The 15,496-nt window shown below is 43.8% G+C and overlaps 1 protein-coding gene across 1 annotated transcript; it reads right to left on the reverse strand.

Moving 5' to 3' along the window:
- Positions 1–1,370: 1,370 nt before the first annotated feature.
- pparaa (peroxisome proliferator-activated receptor alpha a) lies at positions 1,371–12,424 on the reverse strand. The gene is made up of 8 exons (XM_085769899.1): positions 12,173–12,424; positions 8,789–9,010; positions 7,923–8,071; positions 4,251–4,389; positions 2,514–2,713; positions 2,142–2,408; positions 1,762–2,005; positions 1,371–1,676 (listed from the first exon to the last, which is right to left on the reverse strand). Exons 2-8 carry the CDS (start codon positions 8,970–8,972, stop codon positions 1,432–1,434), a joined length of 1,428 nt encoding a protein of 475 aa, XP_085626025.1. The 5' UTR covers positions 8,973–9,010; positions 12,173–12,424; the 3' UTR covers positions 1,371–1,431.
- Between the last annotated feature and the right edge of the window lie 3,072 nt (positions 12,425–15,496).

Genomic DNA, 15,496 nt, shown 5'->3' on the forward strand with positions numbered 1-15,496 from the left:
TAATTGGGGTCTGAATCAGAGGATATAATGTAGACTTCAATTTAAAAAAGCCAGTTAAATATAGTTTTTTAAATTTTTTTAATTCTGAGCTACCAAATAACTCCTTTAATAAAACAGCAAATGCATGTTCTTATTGTACACTGTACTGTACATGATAAATATGTATATATTATATTTATACAGTTTCATTAAGACAAGGATCAGTGTTTCAGTACTAAACCGGGTGGGTGACATCTAAGTACAGAAAAGAAGGCAATCACATTTTCTTGAATACTGTGTTGCTGTCTGCAAATACGTCCCTTTCATTGTGGTCACCGCATTCCTGTCATATTTACAAAATAAAAGAAAAACCCGCTTAGCAGATTATTATGTTTGTGGTCAAAATATGAAATACTGGCCAACATGGTTATTTTTTCTACAAAAAAACAAAAAATGTCCTCATGGCAGAATCTTTACAAAACATTCTGAACATGTAACACTGATCTGTGAGTATGAGCTATTGTGTTGCGCTGGCTTTAGCAGTAGGAAATAAATACATAACCCTTAAAATTACTATAATTTCAAATGGTTGATTTAATACTATGTGAAAACATTCCCTGGTCCAACATTAAATAGTTACACATCTAAACCATGGCTTAAGGAAGCACTCTGTTCAGTATTTGCAATGTGCTGAATGTATAATGTATGGACAGAACAGAGGAAATATGAGCTCAGCTGGTGAAATATTACAACACTTTGTGGAAACCAGTAAATCTCAAGATGGTCCAGGGACATTTAAGGCACTAGTGTACAATAAAAGGACATGGCACTGATATTACCCACATTCAAATGAGCTTTAAATTAATATATAATGTTCAATATCCAAAATATAAGGAATATAACTTTTAGCCCCTTTTATACAACCAATATTGAAATTGCATCGAAGATTAAATTGTTAAAAATTGTTTACAGGCACAATTAGCATTTAGCATCAGTGCTTGTATGACTAAAGGTCATGTCAGGGTAGCTATAATAGGTGTTCACCCATGCATATTTGCATAGCTTAATCAGTATGTAGCTCATGTCCTATTCCTGTGTCTGGAGGGTAGTCCAAATCAACACATTAGAACAATAACAACAACAACAACAAAAATCCCATCCATAGTTCAAGTTCAAAAAGTTTGTTCCCCACTCTGTCTCCTTTCTTGGCAGCAGTCAGCTCCAGAGCAAGAGCTGCCGTTACTCCAACAAAGAATTTCACTCTTGTATTGTCCCAGTAGAATGATTTAGAGCCGCATGGTCACAGCAGTGCACAATAAGCTACTTACAGTACGTTGATATGCATCATACAATCAGTTCATGTTGTTTACTGTATGTATACCAAATTATAGGGTATACCTGGCTAACATTAAAAACAATACATGTCCCTGGTCATGCCCACTCGCTGATGTCTCAGTACATGTCCCTGTATATCTCCTGCAGGAGAGGGTGCAGCGACGTGTCCTCTGTTGTCTTGATTTCCTGCACCAACTGCGCATGCTCGGTGACGAGCTCCCGGAGATCGGCCAGTTTCTGCAGGAGTCTGGGAAAGAGGAAGGTGTTGTCGGGGTGGTTGGCCAGCAGGTGGAGCCGCAGTGCCTGAACGATGCCTTCCTGCAGCTGCTCCACCAGCGGTGCATCCACCAGGCCTGGACGGTCTGAGAGGGACAACAAAAGACAATGACGAGAGAGGATTCGCTGTTTGTGCACAAAAAAAAAAATCCCTATCACAGCATCAGTTACCTCCACAGCAGATAATAGCAGCCACAAAAAGGGCCAGGTCAATGTCGTCCAGCTCTAGAGAGTTGAAGCGTGTGGCAAACTGGAACTTTGGCTCCATCATGTCGCTAAATGGACGACGGAGGCTTTTGAGGAATTCGCGGGTGATGAAGCCTCCGCCGCGTGCCACCAGGAGGCCGTCTTTGTTCATGCAGGAGGCCAGGAGGGTGAAGAGGGCTTCGTAAACACCATACTTTAACAGAGTCACCTGAATATGAGGAAGGAAGAAAGGAGGGAGATCAAGATTAAGATCTAATTATATCAAAATAAAACACACAATGTCTGCACCTTATCACGTGTAACAACAGGAAGACAACGTGGCAGATGCAGCTTCCTCAACCCACCTGATCGTTCAGATCCAGGTTCTGGAAACCTGGCACTGACTTAGCGAACTCCGTCAGCTCTGTGACCGTCTCCACCGAGGTGCTCTGGCAGCAGTGGAAGAGCCTCGCTTCGGCCTCCGCCTGCTGGAGCTCCCCACACACCACACCTGGAAGCACATCCCCGGCTCGAAGGCCGCTCTCGGGCTCCGGATATTCCCTGTTTACCATATGGACCGCTAACGTCCTCTCTGCTAGCTGGAACGTCTCCATGTCGTGAATGATGAAAGGCTGCAGGGACAAAAGAGAAAAAAAAGTAGAAGATGCAGCTAGGTGACACAGAAGTTACAGTGAATCCTCAAACTTTTATCCTTGGCTTTTATTTTCTGCTTTTACCGGCTTGCTGGTTTTTCCAGTGAGTATGAGCTTTGCTTTGGCCTTGTTCATGCTGAAGTTCTTCATGTACGCTTCATGGATCTGCCTGACCAGGGTCTTGTGGTTGGTCAGCGTGGGGCTTTCCACCTCTTTCTCCACCATCTTGCTCTCGGCCTTGAGCTTCAGCTTCTCTGCCTGTGGCATCCGACCAAACCTGATGGCTGGTGGACAGAACCATTCATCATTTGTAACTAGCTACTAAAAAGACTTGTCTTAATTTACAAAGAAGCTACATGCAGAGATACCAGACATAACCCCCACCGACCCACCCACCCACACACCCACACACAACAGGTCTGGTGTGTTCTATTCTCCTTTGTCTCATGGGAGAACAACATGCTCTCTCCCTCTCAGGTTTCCAACACTGGTCCGTCTGCAGCGGGAGGCCATTGTAACAAACCCAACGACCCTTTGGCAGCCAGCGCAGATGACAGCCCAGATGTGGAGCCACAGACGAGTGGCAAATTAAAGACAAAACCTGAATAAAGGAGTGGAGAAGCATAGGAAATGCAAATGCTGCCACACATTAAGCAATTAAAATCCCATCATGCTCTTTGGCATGTATTAAAAAAAAATGCAGAGCGGAGCCCAGCTGATTATGATTTTACATCAAGAAGGCAAGAGGGAAGATCTGAGGGACTTTGAACACGCTTCAGTCACAAAAAGACTCAGCTAGGCAACAGGGATAGTGACTGCAGTGATGTCTGCATTTAGATCTATGGGGAAGACATCATTATATAAGGTCAGACATTTGATCAAGGTGGTATTTGTGTATTAGTGCCACAAGTACGTAGAATCTGAAGAGCTGCATTTCCTCAGGTGACTGGGGAAGTCAATGCAGGATGTGATCAGACTGTGTCAGCAACAGCAGCCCATCTATAAGGGGTGTTACATAGAGTGTGATGTTATAGTTGGGTTACGGCCCTTTTGAGTGGTGCAAAAAACCACAGACACCCGTCTTTAGAAAGGAAGAAGAAAGTGTCTGTGGTTCAACCTAGTGAACAGTACAGCTCTGCTGAGCTATGCAGGCATTTCGCCACGTGTCCTCCCCAAGGGACGGGTCACTGCAAATCAACAAAGAGTTATTCTGAGTGATCACCTTCATCCTGTGATGAAACATGTCTATCCTGATGGCAGCTGTCTCTTCCATAGGTTACAGGGAGTCAGTTATTGTTTTGATGAGTATAAAATTATGTGAATTACATGCTATGGCCTTTGATTTTTGATTTTGGACTAACATGTAAGAAAAGTGCTCTGCGGTCTCCACCATCATCGTAAAAACCCAAAACGAGGGATATCTCATGGAAGAAGAACTGCATCTCTCCAAGAGACTTCAGAGACTTGCAGAATGAGTCTCATAAAAGACACTGAATGTTGGCTTTTCCTTTAACATGTCACCCGTCTGCATGAAGGCCTGTGTTTTCTCAATGTCAAGCTGGCTCCAGCAGGACATTGTTCTATAAAAGCCCAGTCAATGTAAAGCACATTGAACTGGAGCCAAATCACAGAAGGACATGTCCTGCTGTTGTTGTAAAGATCACATGCTATAGCGTCGAACCAAGCTTTTTATGTAACTTCTTTCATAATGCTCACTTTGCTTGCATGTTCCTTTAGACATTGTTACAGTACATTATACAGATGAGATAACGTTAAAGAAGTTGAATCATTCAGCAAAAAGTTACCACTACATTGCGTTACCATTGTGGGACATGCCCACGGAGAGGCACTTGTGGAATCGGCAGTACTGGCACTTGTTGCGATTTTTCTTTTGGATTTTGCAGTTGCGTTCGCACTTGTCGTACTCCAGCTTCAGCCTGATGGTCCTCCTGAAGAAGCCCTGGTTGAGACAGGACGACAAACTGTAGCACACTCTCAACAGAACAATAACATAGTTGCGTAGAAGCAAACTGAATTACATGGGGTATTTCCCTGAGCCCTGCTGTTCCATGTATGACGGTATTATTCAATTTAATTTAATTTTCATTTGTTCCATGCATGGACATTTTCAATTGACGAAATAATTACAGATAATAATTCACAAATTACGTGCACGGAAAGGAGCAGGATGAAGAAAACCTTTATCAGTGTTACATCACATTATGTTTGTTTTAGAGTGTGTTTGTTTGCCCCGGCTGCACCCTCATGTGGGTCAGGACTAGATTTAGCTCTCTGATCACCTTCTAAATGTGTGAACAGGGACCAGAGAGCAGGAAGATGAGGATTTAAATTCTGGTTTAAGGCTTTTAGAGGGAACAGTCATTCACTCTCTGTGAAATCTGATTACAAAGACCATCATCACTCACTTGAGCCACAGCGTGAACCAGAAGACATTGTTATACACTATATATCAGACACTTGTATCTGCAGCACCTTATAAGACCTGTTTTATATTACATTTTGGATTGGACTCTATCGCTGGTTCGAATCTATATTTAAAGAGAGATATACTTCAAGGTAGACAGTAGAGCGGCCCCTGACCTTTCTGGAGAAGAACCTGATTGGACAAGACATCCAGCATGCCTGTAACACACACTGAGGTGCAAGGCAGTGGGCCAGCACGCACTACCAGATGTCGCACATGTGCCAAAACATATGATCCTCTGATGTACGTTCACACACACACACACACACACACACACACACACACCTTTGCGCACCGCCAATATTTCAGTCAGGACATTCCTCAACCCTCATTTTCCGGCAATATATCTGGCGCCACATGGTTGTGCAATACATCAGCCATCATCTTACGATCTGGCCTTGGCCCTGCCTTTATGTTGAAGAGCAGTTACAACACTTTGTTATTAAGGGTTATTATGTGTCACACATCACTTTTGTGTGTCATTTAAAAAGGGGGGAAAAAAATAAAAGTTGTCTTTTGTGGAGAGATCTGGGTGTAATCTTCACGATGCTGTTGAAGGCAGATATGTGGAGGTCCGGGTGTATAGTTTAGTGCCATGTGATAGTCATCAAAATGCATTACAAAACAACATAGCTGGAGGAAAAAGCAGATGTGTGTTTACAGCGCGCATGTGTGTATGGTGCACAGGCACAACCGGGGGGCAAGTTCCCTCTTTGATACATAGCTATGAGATGTGAGTAATGCGGGTAAAGACGTAAGCAAGAAGATGAATTGTGCAATGATTCCTTAAGGGCAAAAAAAAAAAAAAAATCTATCTTTTTTTTTTTTTTTTTAATCTATGCATCTTTGTGGTGCAGGTACAACCTGTGTGGTTTGACTTTCCATAGCTCCGGGCTTCTTTTCTGACTGTCCCGCTGCTCTGAGTGTCCAACACATATTTCATACCGTCATCACCAGCACAGACTTTAAGCCCTCGCACCAGCAGAATCGCAGCACATTCCATTCACATTCCCACCGCTGAGCGCTCCTCTCTTTGAAGGGAGGTGTTGAAAATGATACGCAGAGCCTGTCCAGCATGGAAACCGTGAAATGTGACTGCTACATATCACAGGCCAGATTTTTTCCATGATGCCCCCCCCCCCTGCAAACCCCCTCCCTACATCATCGGTCAGAGTATTTAGGAACAGGCTGCTGTCAAAATACGTCTCTCTCGCATGTACGCGCGGCGTCCAACAGCTCGGTGTCATCATGTTCCCACTTTAGAATAGCAGCGGTCTGACACAATGACAGGTCGTGTGCTGAAGCCGGGAGGCCCCGCTGCAGCGTGTACTCCTGGTGATGTGGGTCATAAAGAGCTGCGGGGGGGCTGGCTGGCGTGTTGTGCACCACATTGTGTAAAAACCGAGGTATGAAAATCCTGAAATGTTTGCCCCCATCTGCGTCCATCTCTCTCGTCTCCTATAGATTCCAGTTAAAACGAAAGGCACGGCGCCAAAAGAGGAGAGGGGAAATCTTTCTCACCAGCTGGGGGAATAGAGTGATCATGGAGGAAACACAAGGAGGAGAAGAGCAGCAGCAAGTGAAACAACTCTGTCTAACTTCAAAGAGCGTAACACTCTGGATTTCCTGATCATTTAACAGTCGTTCCTGCATAAAACTGTGTTTAAAGTCGGCCAGGTCATAAGTTAGAAAGCGGTCATGATCACTCATTTAGTGCCATGTTCTTTCAGGCCTGAAGATCTCTTAGCAATACACACAACACAGTGAGTCTGCATAAGGTTTCAACACGGCGGTCCTCTGTGCCATGTGTGTACAAATGCATGTCTGTGCGTGTATATTAACGTCACACACAGTCGGGCACCGTGCCAAGCAGGGGAGAGGTGACAAGTCAACCAAGGCCATCATGACCCCCCCCCCGCACCACCACCTCACATGACCCGACTGCATGTCCCAGAAACTTTCCACTGGCCTCTAGGTCAGGCGCTCTTGTATGTTCTGTCTTTTTTTGTGTGTTTTTTTTTTGTTAATGTGTGTTTTGGTGTGCATATGAAAGCATTGGCATGTGCATGTGTGTGTTTGTGTTGTGGTTTTCACCTCTGATCCACTTGCACAGCTCCCATGTCGAAGAACCCAGATTAACATTTTGCCTCTGCAGCACAAGTGAGCAGCAGCTTGACTGAGATTGAGTCTGAGCCTTTGTGTTTATATTTATACAGCGGGGAAAATAAGTACTGAACGTGTCAATAGACTTGCATGGTGAGCACTGAGCACGCATAGAGGCCATGGCGGTTGAGTGCATTACTCATTGTTTTGTTTTTTTTACAACTGTACCTGCTGATTCTAGGCCTGTCTAAAGCTCTCTGGCTCTTCTTAGTTCTTAGTTTTCTTTTGACTCTGTCAGAATTCTTGCGAAGAGCACCTGGTCGTGGCCAGTTTATGGTAAAATGTTGCTCTTTTTAGTTCTGGATAACGGCACTAACGGGTAAAACGGTGCATTCAGACACGTCTGTAACCAATGCCATCACTATGTTCTACAACATAAGTTTCTGAAGGTCTTGAGAAGCTCGTTGCTTTTCCCCATCATGAGATGTCTCTTGTGTGACACCTTGGTGATGAGAAACCTTTTTATAGGCGTCAATTTGGACTAAAGCAGCTGATATTACTTTGCATTGATAGGGGACAGGATTACTTTCTAAATACTGACAGACTCCAGCTGCTTTTTTGGCTTCCCAAACCATTTTGTACCTCCTTTTCTTCATGTGATCAATATTAATCCCCTGTGTTATTTCACTTTATTACACATTACCTAATTTATGGACATAAATGTTTGGATTTCTTTGTATATGTGCATTACTTGGGTTGTTGCTGACATCTGGTCAAAAATTTCATGTCAATAGCAGTATTAGAAATATATTATCTGAGAAAAATGTTGACACGTTCAATACTTATTTTCCCCGCTGTATATCTCTTTAAAACATACAAAATGTACCAGTATCAGTGTCTCTCACCTTGCAGCCCTCACATGCGTGCACCCCGTAGTGGAAGCCTGAAGCCTTGTCCGAACACACCCGGCACTCCAGACTGAGGCTCTCCTCGGGGCCCGGGGCGGCTCCGCTCCCCCCCGACGACGACGGGCTGGAGGCCGGGGTCAGGGTGTCTGCAGCGGAGAGGAGAACCAGCAGGTATTAACTCTTTGCTTATCACTTTAACTTATAAGAGGACGGACTGGGCCTGGATATGTGTTTCCAGTCTTTACGCTGAGTGAAGCTAACCAGCTGCTGGCTCCACATTCACTCTCCAGACAGACATGAGGGTGATATTCATCTTTTCATCAAGCTCTCAACAGGGCAGATAATTAGTCGCTGTATTTCACAACGTCAGTGATGTCCAACGCGGACAGACGGCTGCCTTCGTCCACTTGAGTATATTGTTTAAGTGTTTAAGTGGACGCTTTAGTCGATGCATCTACCTAAAATTACAGAAGACGTGAGTCATTTGCTGCTGAGGAATGTGGAGACACGACGGTGGAGGAGACACAGGAATCGAACCGCATCTAATCTCGTGTTATCAAGTGCAGTGTTGTACATTAGCCTCTTCAGTGAATCATCATAGTGACACTGGAGCCAAAAGGTCAAAGGGGTCAGTGTTGTAATGATCCACATTACATGTCCCTGCATGAGATACAGACACACTATTGGTGCAGTTTTTAAAGTAGCTGCTGGTTGTTCATTTGCTCAGATAATTAGCGAGCGTACCTGAGGAGGTTTCATCACCAAGAAGCATGCTTCAAACTTTTATGAACAGCTGAGGCTCTTTAATTTATTCATTTTGTGGATTTTTGTTTTTCTTCACCCATGAGGCCACTACTACTCACCCAGTGCAAAGGAGCTCTCCGACCCCGAGCAGGTGCTCTGGTACTCCGGGAAATCGAATCTCAGCGTGTCGTCCCCTATAGACTGGGAGATGTCACAGAGGTCCTCCATCAGGTCTCCACACAGGGGACTGTCCAGAAGGGAGTCCCCCAGCGGGGACGGGGGGCTGTAGAGATGCCCCGCCATGGTGGAGATCGAGCCAAAAAACACCCTCACTCTCCAGACTGGAATGAGAAAGAGAGAGGATGGTGAAGATTGATTGAAAAATCCAATACGCCCAAATAAATCTCTGACAGATGATAAATGTAGGTTTGCTCAGTGTTATATAATTTAAATGATGGTAGCTCAGATACTCATCTGGGCTGGAAAAAGGATAGATATGATATCATGGACTTTTTTATATATGTTTTTTGGTGTCAGGTTACCAGGATTTTCAACATGGCTAATAAAAGCAATATCTTGTTTTCTCTTTTCTTTGTTTCCCCTGCCTTGCAAACAAGTTTAGTTTTGAAGAAAGAATCAATCTGTCTGCTGCTATGTCACGAACACTTCACCACAGAGAGGACGGATGTAACTCACAGGGCTGCTGATGTGCAGAGGTGAGGCTGTTTCGCTTCCTAATGTGAAGGTATATGGTTTGGGTTTGGGCTTCAAGTAATGTGTGGGAGGGGGCTCTATTTTTTTCTTCTTGGTGGAGCTCCCAGCTGCTCCCAGCGGGGTAAAGGACATCTGTTTGAGCCATCGCACAACATCACAGCACCATGTCCAGAGCTCATGTTCTATAACGCTCTCTCTCTCCAACTCACAGCAACTCACAGACATTATACCGTTGTCGCTCTGTTTAGGCCGCAAACTGATTTCCTTGAACTTTACACAACATATTCGGACTGTGTGAAGCTTCCACACATAAGTAGCGATGTGTTCAGGAACAAACAAACAAAAAAAAGACGCTGTATAAAAAAAAAGGGCAGGGAAACAGGAAGCTGCCTTTATACGCGATGGGAATTCTCCCCATCCAGTCCTCCTAAAACACTGTTCCTTTGCTTCTACATTGCTGCAGTATAATTTTATCTGAGTTATAACATATAAAGATTATTTGATCATTTGAGCAGGAATCACAAGCACATCTCTGATCTAATATACAGAGACTTGGCTGTGGGGCCGCCTCACAGCTCATGCGAGCCCCTATGTAAAATCTCAGTTTACACAGCTGCATACATCTGTAAGCTGAGCATGGAGGAGCCATCGGCTAATATGAGGTTGTGCAACTTTAACTTTATTTTCTGTGGACCCTGCAGCCTTTAGGAAGGTTTTTTTCTCTCCGTTTTTTTAGGGAATGGTTGAACATGACAACAGATAATTAGGTTAAGTGCTGCCTTTATCAGTCTGCCTAGAAAACATGCACTCTGTCAACACAGTGATGATGGGATTGATCAAAGCATCTTGTTTATCTAGTCTTTGCACTGCGGCATTTCAATGGACAGGTCCCAACAATGTAGCACAGTTGTGCAAAGGGGAAATATGTGTGTGTAGCTATAGCATACTGTGCACTGTGCCATATGGAGTAGTAACAGCTTCTTTCTGCTCTTGTTTACCAAGGGTTTTTCAGACACAAAGCCTGCAGAGATGGTGCGACCGTGCACGCAGCTAGAGACAGCTGCTGACTAACTGGTCGGTCGGGTTGCCTTTGACGCACAACATCTGCCCTCTGACAAACCGGTGCCCCCCCCCCCACCCCCACCCTCTGGCAGTTTGCAAAGATTTCTCCATCAGAGAAGTAGACTGAGCAAATATGTTGCCGTCTGCAACACAATAAACAGTATTTAAACCCCGAGTTCAACGGGTTCACTCAACTTGTAGTCACACCCCCTGCACGATGTTTCCCCCTGCAGCTACGGCACGTCCGTGGTTGTGTCTTAGACATGTCTGAGATCATGTCCTAAAAACAACATAGTTTCACAGTGCAGCTCTGAAGCTGTTATGAAGCTCATATGGCATCATTTACCTACATGTCTGCTTACATTTTATGATTCCTCCTTTACCTCACGCTGAATTTTGTACTGTGCCTTAACTGCATCTAAAATACTTAGGATCACTTCACACCACAGACCCAACTACTCCCACATCTGGATTCCATGATGCTACAGTATAGATCTGAAGTTCGTTGTGTCCGGACCTGCACTCTGGCACAGACCCGAGTGATTAGTTGATCCATTAATCCCGTAATTAAGTCATTTTGTTGCAAAAAGGTGAAATGTCAAATGATTTGATGGTTACAAGTTGTCAGATGTTACAAGTTTTTGTGGTTGTATGTTGTGGTAAGTTTTGATGCGCGTTTAGAAACAGGAAATCAATGCTGTGACACATTTTCCACTGCATTATTACTGCATTATTATAGACATTGATTGAATATTCAAGAGAATAACTGATCAAAACTGAACCCATCTCATGTGTAACTTGAGGCTTTTTCGTTCATACAATTCAGCCCAACTGGGTCCATGTTGACATATTTAAACTGGGTCCAGACCTGAACTATCTCTTCACTGGGCTTGATGTGATCTGATTTCCTCTTTCATAGATGGCCCAGGCCCGGCCCCATGTTTCCACCTCTACTCAAAAGACATTGTGTCGAAAATCCCAGAGGAACTATAATCCCAGACAGAGGGCTCTATCTTTAGGTCACAGGGGGGAAGAGGAAACACTGAGGGGGGTCAGCTGTGTCTAACAAAGTCGGCGAGGACGACACAACGGATCCTAAAAGAGTGGAAAATGCTAAAACCCAGCACTTCAGGTCAGATGGATACGTACAACACAGGTGCTCTGGTGCAGATCCAAGACTGTGAGTTAAAAGGAAGACAGGGCAGGTCTTGCTGATTCAAGATCAGCTGCTGTGACCTCTGATCTCTCTGCAACAAGATCACTCATGTGCTACACAGAACTGAAACCCCAGGTAACAGCAGAGACCCCCGCAGCTACAGTACTTTCACATTGCAATGGAAATTTCTGCACTGGTATGTTGAGTGACCTGACTGCATTTCCTCTAACAACACACTGCTGGCAAAGAGATGGAAATATACAGGAGAAGAAAAAAAATACACCTTTAATGCGACACTGTGTGGGAGTCAATGGTTCATTGCAAAATCAAGCATTAGTCATAAAGTTGGAGGGGGTTAAAGTCATAACTTAACAGTGAGAAAGTCACAGAAGTTGCTCAACAGCAGCAGCAGCAGCAGCAGCTTGTATGGTCTTTAACACAAAGGCGTGTGATCGCTAGAGAGCAGAGGGAGTTTAAATACCACCACAGACTTCAACAGTGGAAAACCCTCCGAAACTTTAGAATCATGTTACATAACAGCCACGTTTGGGGAATAAAGCCCGTTCGTTACCTCAGAGACAAGTATGTCGAGCATTTCTAGAAGCCGGTGCCGGGAAGGAAGGATGGATGGATGGATGGACGACTGTCTGAAGAAGATGTTTGGTGCCGGGATCCTCCAAAAACGCACGGACACACACACATAAACGCACGCACACACACGCAAAGAGAGAGAGAGAGAGAGAGGGAGGGAGAGAAGTGGAGATCGAGCTCGGTGCGCGGTGTCAAACCTCTGTTCACTCTCTACAGGAAATAACGTAGCGACGATCCGGCGACACGACGCACACACACACACACGCACACACACCTCCCGGCACACCTATGGTTTCAGCCAATGGGCGAGAGGCCTGGGGAGCTCAGACCGCCTCGCGTTTCTTTTTTTTCTTTCTTCAGTTTGTGTGTGTGTGTGTGTGTTTGTGGCACAGTCGCTTTACCGGTGGCGGCTGTGTGTGTGTGTGTGTGTGTGTCTCCTCTATCCGCCTTCAGTCGCAGGCAGCCGGGATGTCAATAAAATAGAAAGAAAGAAAAAAAAAAAAAAAGCCGCCATCGATTGGCTGAGTCTCCGAGCAGCTGTAAAAATAAATGTCAGCTGATCATCGCCTCCTGAACCGTTTACAGAGGAGCCGCTGTAAATCACAGTGTAATTAAACCTCCACCTCGTCACTTATTACAGGTTATTAATTACGGAAACGCTCAATGAAACCGCCGTTTTTCACAATAAAGTGCCAAAACAGCAGGCTGCCTGATGAATAACGACCTCATTGTGAACCACGTGTTTCCTCCCTGTAGGCCGGCCATCCTTTCAAAGTCTCCTATAGTTTGTGATTTCATAACACTGGACTTCATTTGAGGTTAAAATATTTTCAAACCACTACAATAATTAGATTTCTTTATAGATTCATACTTAATTACTTAAATCTTATCTAGGCCTAATAGAAAATACTACTAAGAGACTCTGATTATATAATATGTTGATTTTGTCCACTGACTAAACTGCTTTACAGCATAATTTTATGATACATAGCTTATATATTTAGTAGGCTACGTCTCATATCTATTAAATCAAACCCAAATAAAAGCACACATTTAGAGACACTGATGTAAAACTGAACTGTCTACAACCCACAGTGAGTTTAGGTGTTGGCCGATCAGGGTGGGATGTTGTCCAGTCCTGTTTTGACCTCTTGGAGGAGGCATACCAGACATACCAGCAAGGTGAACACTGACAGTGAGGAACCTGTAAACAGACCACTCAAAGAGCTGATTGTGTGCTATGGGTTTGTTCAGTGGACTGTAGATGGTGTTTGACTTTACTACTGGGTTATTGGAAGTGTCTGTGTAGCCCTAAACCTCAGTAAGGGATGACATAAAGAAACCAAACTGAAGCCTCTTACGTCTTTACTTATCTCAAGCTATAATAATGGGAAGTGTGCTATTAAGAAAAACAGTAAAGGGGATTTTCAAGCTCTGTAGGACATAACTGTAGCCAGTAAATGTCATCCTCTCTAATAGGCCAGTTCTTCATTTGTCTACATCTTTTAAAATAAACTCCTGACATTTTTCTGTTCTGCATCTTCTTTTTTTCTTTGGTAATTATAGGTAAAGAGTTACTCAGGTTAGCATATAATAAATATTTACTGCCCCTAAAACATTGTTCATTTCCTGTGTCGAGTAAAAAGTTCACAAAATCATGTAGGATTGGATGATTTCTGTCTTTAGTGATTAGTGTGTGAACATGAACACATACCTCACATAGCTACATTGATTTACTTATTATACAGAATTGTAGCTACTTTTTCTTCTAGTGTGTTATATTTTATAGCGTGTAAAGCTCCTTTCTGTCTGCAGATGGTTCTTAGTCCAGACTTGAACTTATTGGCTGCTGTAAAATAAAACTACCAATTGTCAAAGTAACCCCCAAATCAACACGAGTAATATCTGGCGCCATCTACTGCGTATGGATGCACGAGTGTGTCAGTGTGTGTCAGTCCTGAGGTGAGAGACGCTGGGATGTTTTGTTCATCACCTTCTCTTGTTGACTTCCACGGCACAGCCAGACAACAAAGCCAATCTGAAGGCGCTGAGTGTGTCCTCGCGCAGACGAGTGGGAGGGTGATAATGTAAGATTTTTCTCGCTGATACCTCCTCAGCACCTGCTCCATCTGTGAGAGACACACGCTCGTGTTTTCTGAATCAGAGTCAGCTTTGTGCGGCTCATTCAGGTCACTGTTTCAGCTGTGGTTGAAGTCTGAGATCAAACCTGAAAAAACTCAAAGCCTATGATTAAATCACAAACACTGAGAATGTGTCACCATTGTCAGTGTCAACTCTTTTTTTGGTTGTTTTCTACATTTGGTTTGTTTCCTGTAGTTTTCTTTTCCTTTGATCCAGCTAACAAGGGAAAATCCTAAATAACTGCCTTTGTTTTCAGGTACAAAGAGACATGATGGAGACACTTTAGAGCATTCTTACTTACAGAGTGATACATGTCTATGTGTTTCTAAGTCACACAGGCTTAGAAGATTAGTATTTCCACATATAATGAGCTACTTATAAGGATTACAGAATAAAGCAACATTCTAGGAAAATATTCAAACAGCTCAGACTTTACTGCTGCACCTCTGAACGCGGAAATCAGACTCCAGTCATTGGTTAGTTCTGTTACTGTTTCTTCTCAAGTCTTTATTGATTGATTGAAAAAGTACAAGTTAAAACATGAATGTGTACCTGTTGAGCGATTAGAGCGTATAGCCATCCAGCACTACTCACCGCTTCATCAAACCTTTCAAATTAAAAGCCAGTCCTCTGCCAGTTGAGCTTTAACAGGACGAGTCATGAGATGTCAATTTTCTCCTAAGCGGAGCGGTAACGAGGCCACGTGTGCTCCTGTGATGTATTGCTGCCCTCCAGGGAAGGCAGTAGGTTGTATAGTTAGCTCCTGATGGGGTAAAATCACAACCCTGAAACCACACAACCTACTACCTCACCCTGTACGAACACCATAAGTCACCCAGGTGGGTCGGAGGAGGATCCGTGAGGACGTCGAGCGTGATGGAGACTACAGTGAGGCTACAGTGTTTTTATCACAGAGAATACAGCGAGGTTTGAGGCGACAACATTAAGAGCAAAAAAACGGTATTCAAATATTAGCTAATGGAGGCATGCGGAGGCATTTGAAATTATAATAAGCACAAGTGCAGTAAGAGACTCCTAAATTAACATTTTAGTGGCTAAAAAGGCTCAAAAGTTCTGTTTAAAATTCAAAAAAAACATCTGGATTTCAGAAATGCACACTAATGAACATCAGGTAATTAACATGGAGAGCCTACTCACTGTC

Source organism: Trachurus japonicus, chromosome 23 (genome assembly GCF_045865225.1).
Source record: "Trachurus japonicus isolate A0001 chromosome 23, Traja_1.0".
NCBI classification, from domain to species: Eukaryota; Metazoa; Chordata; class Actinopteri; order Carangiformes; family Carangidae; genus Trachurus; species Trachurus japonicus.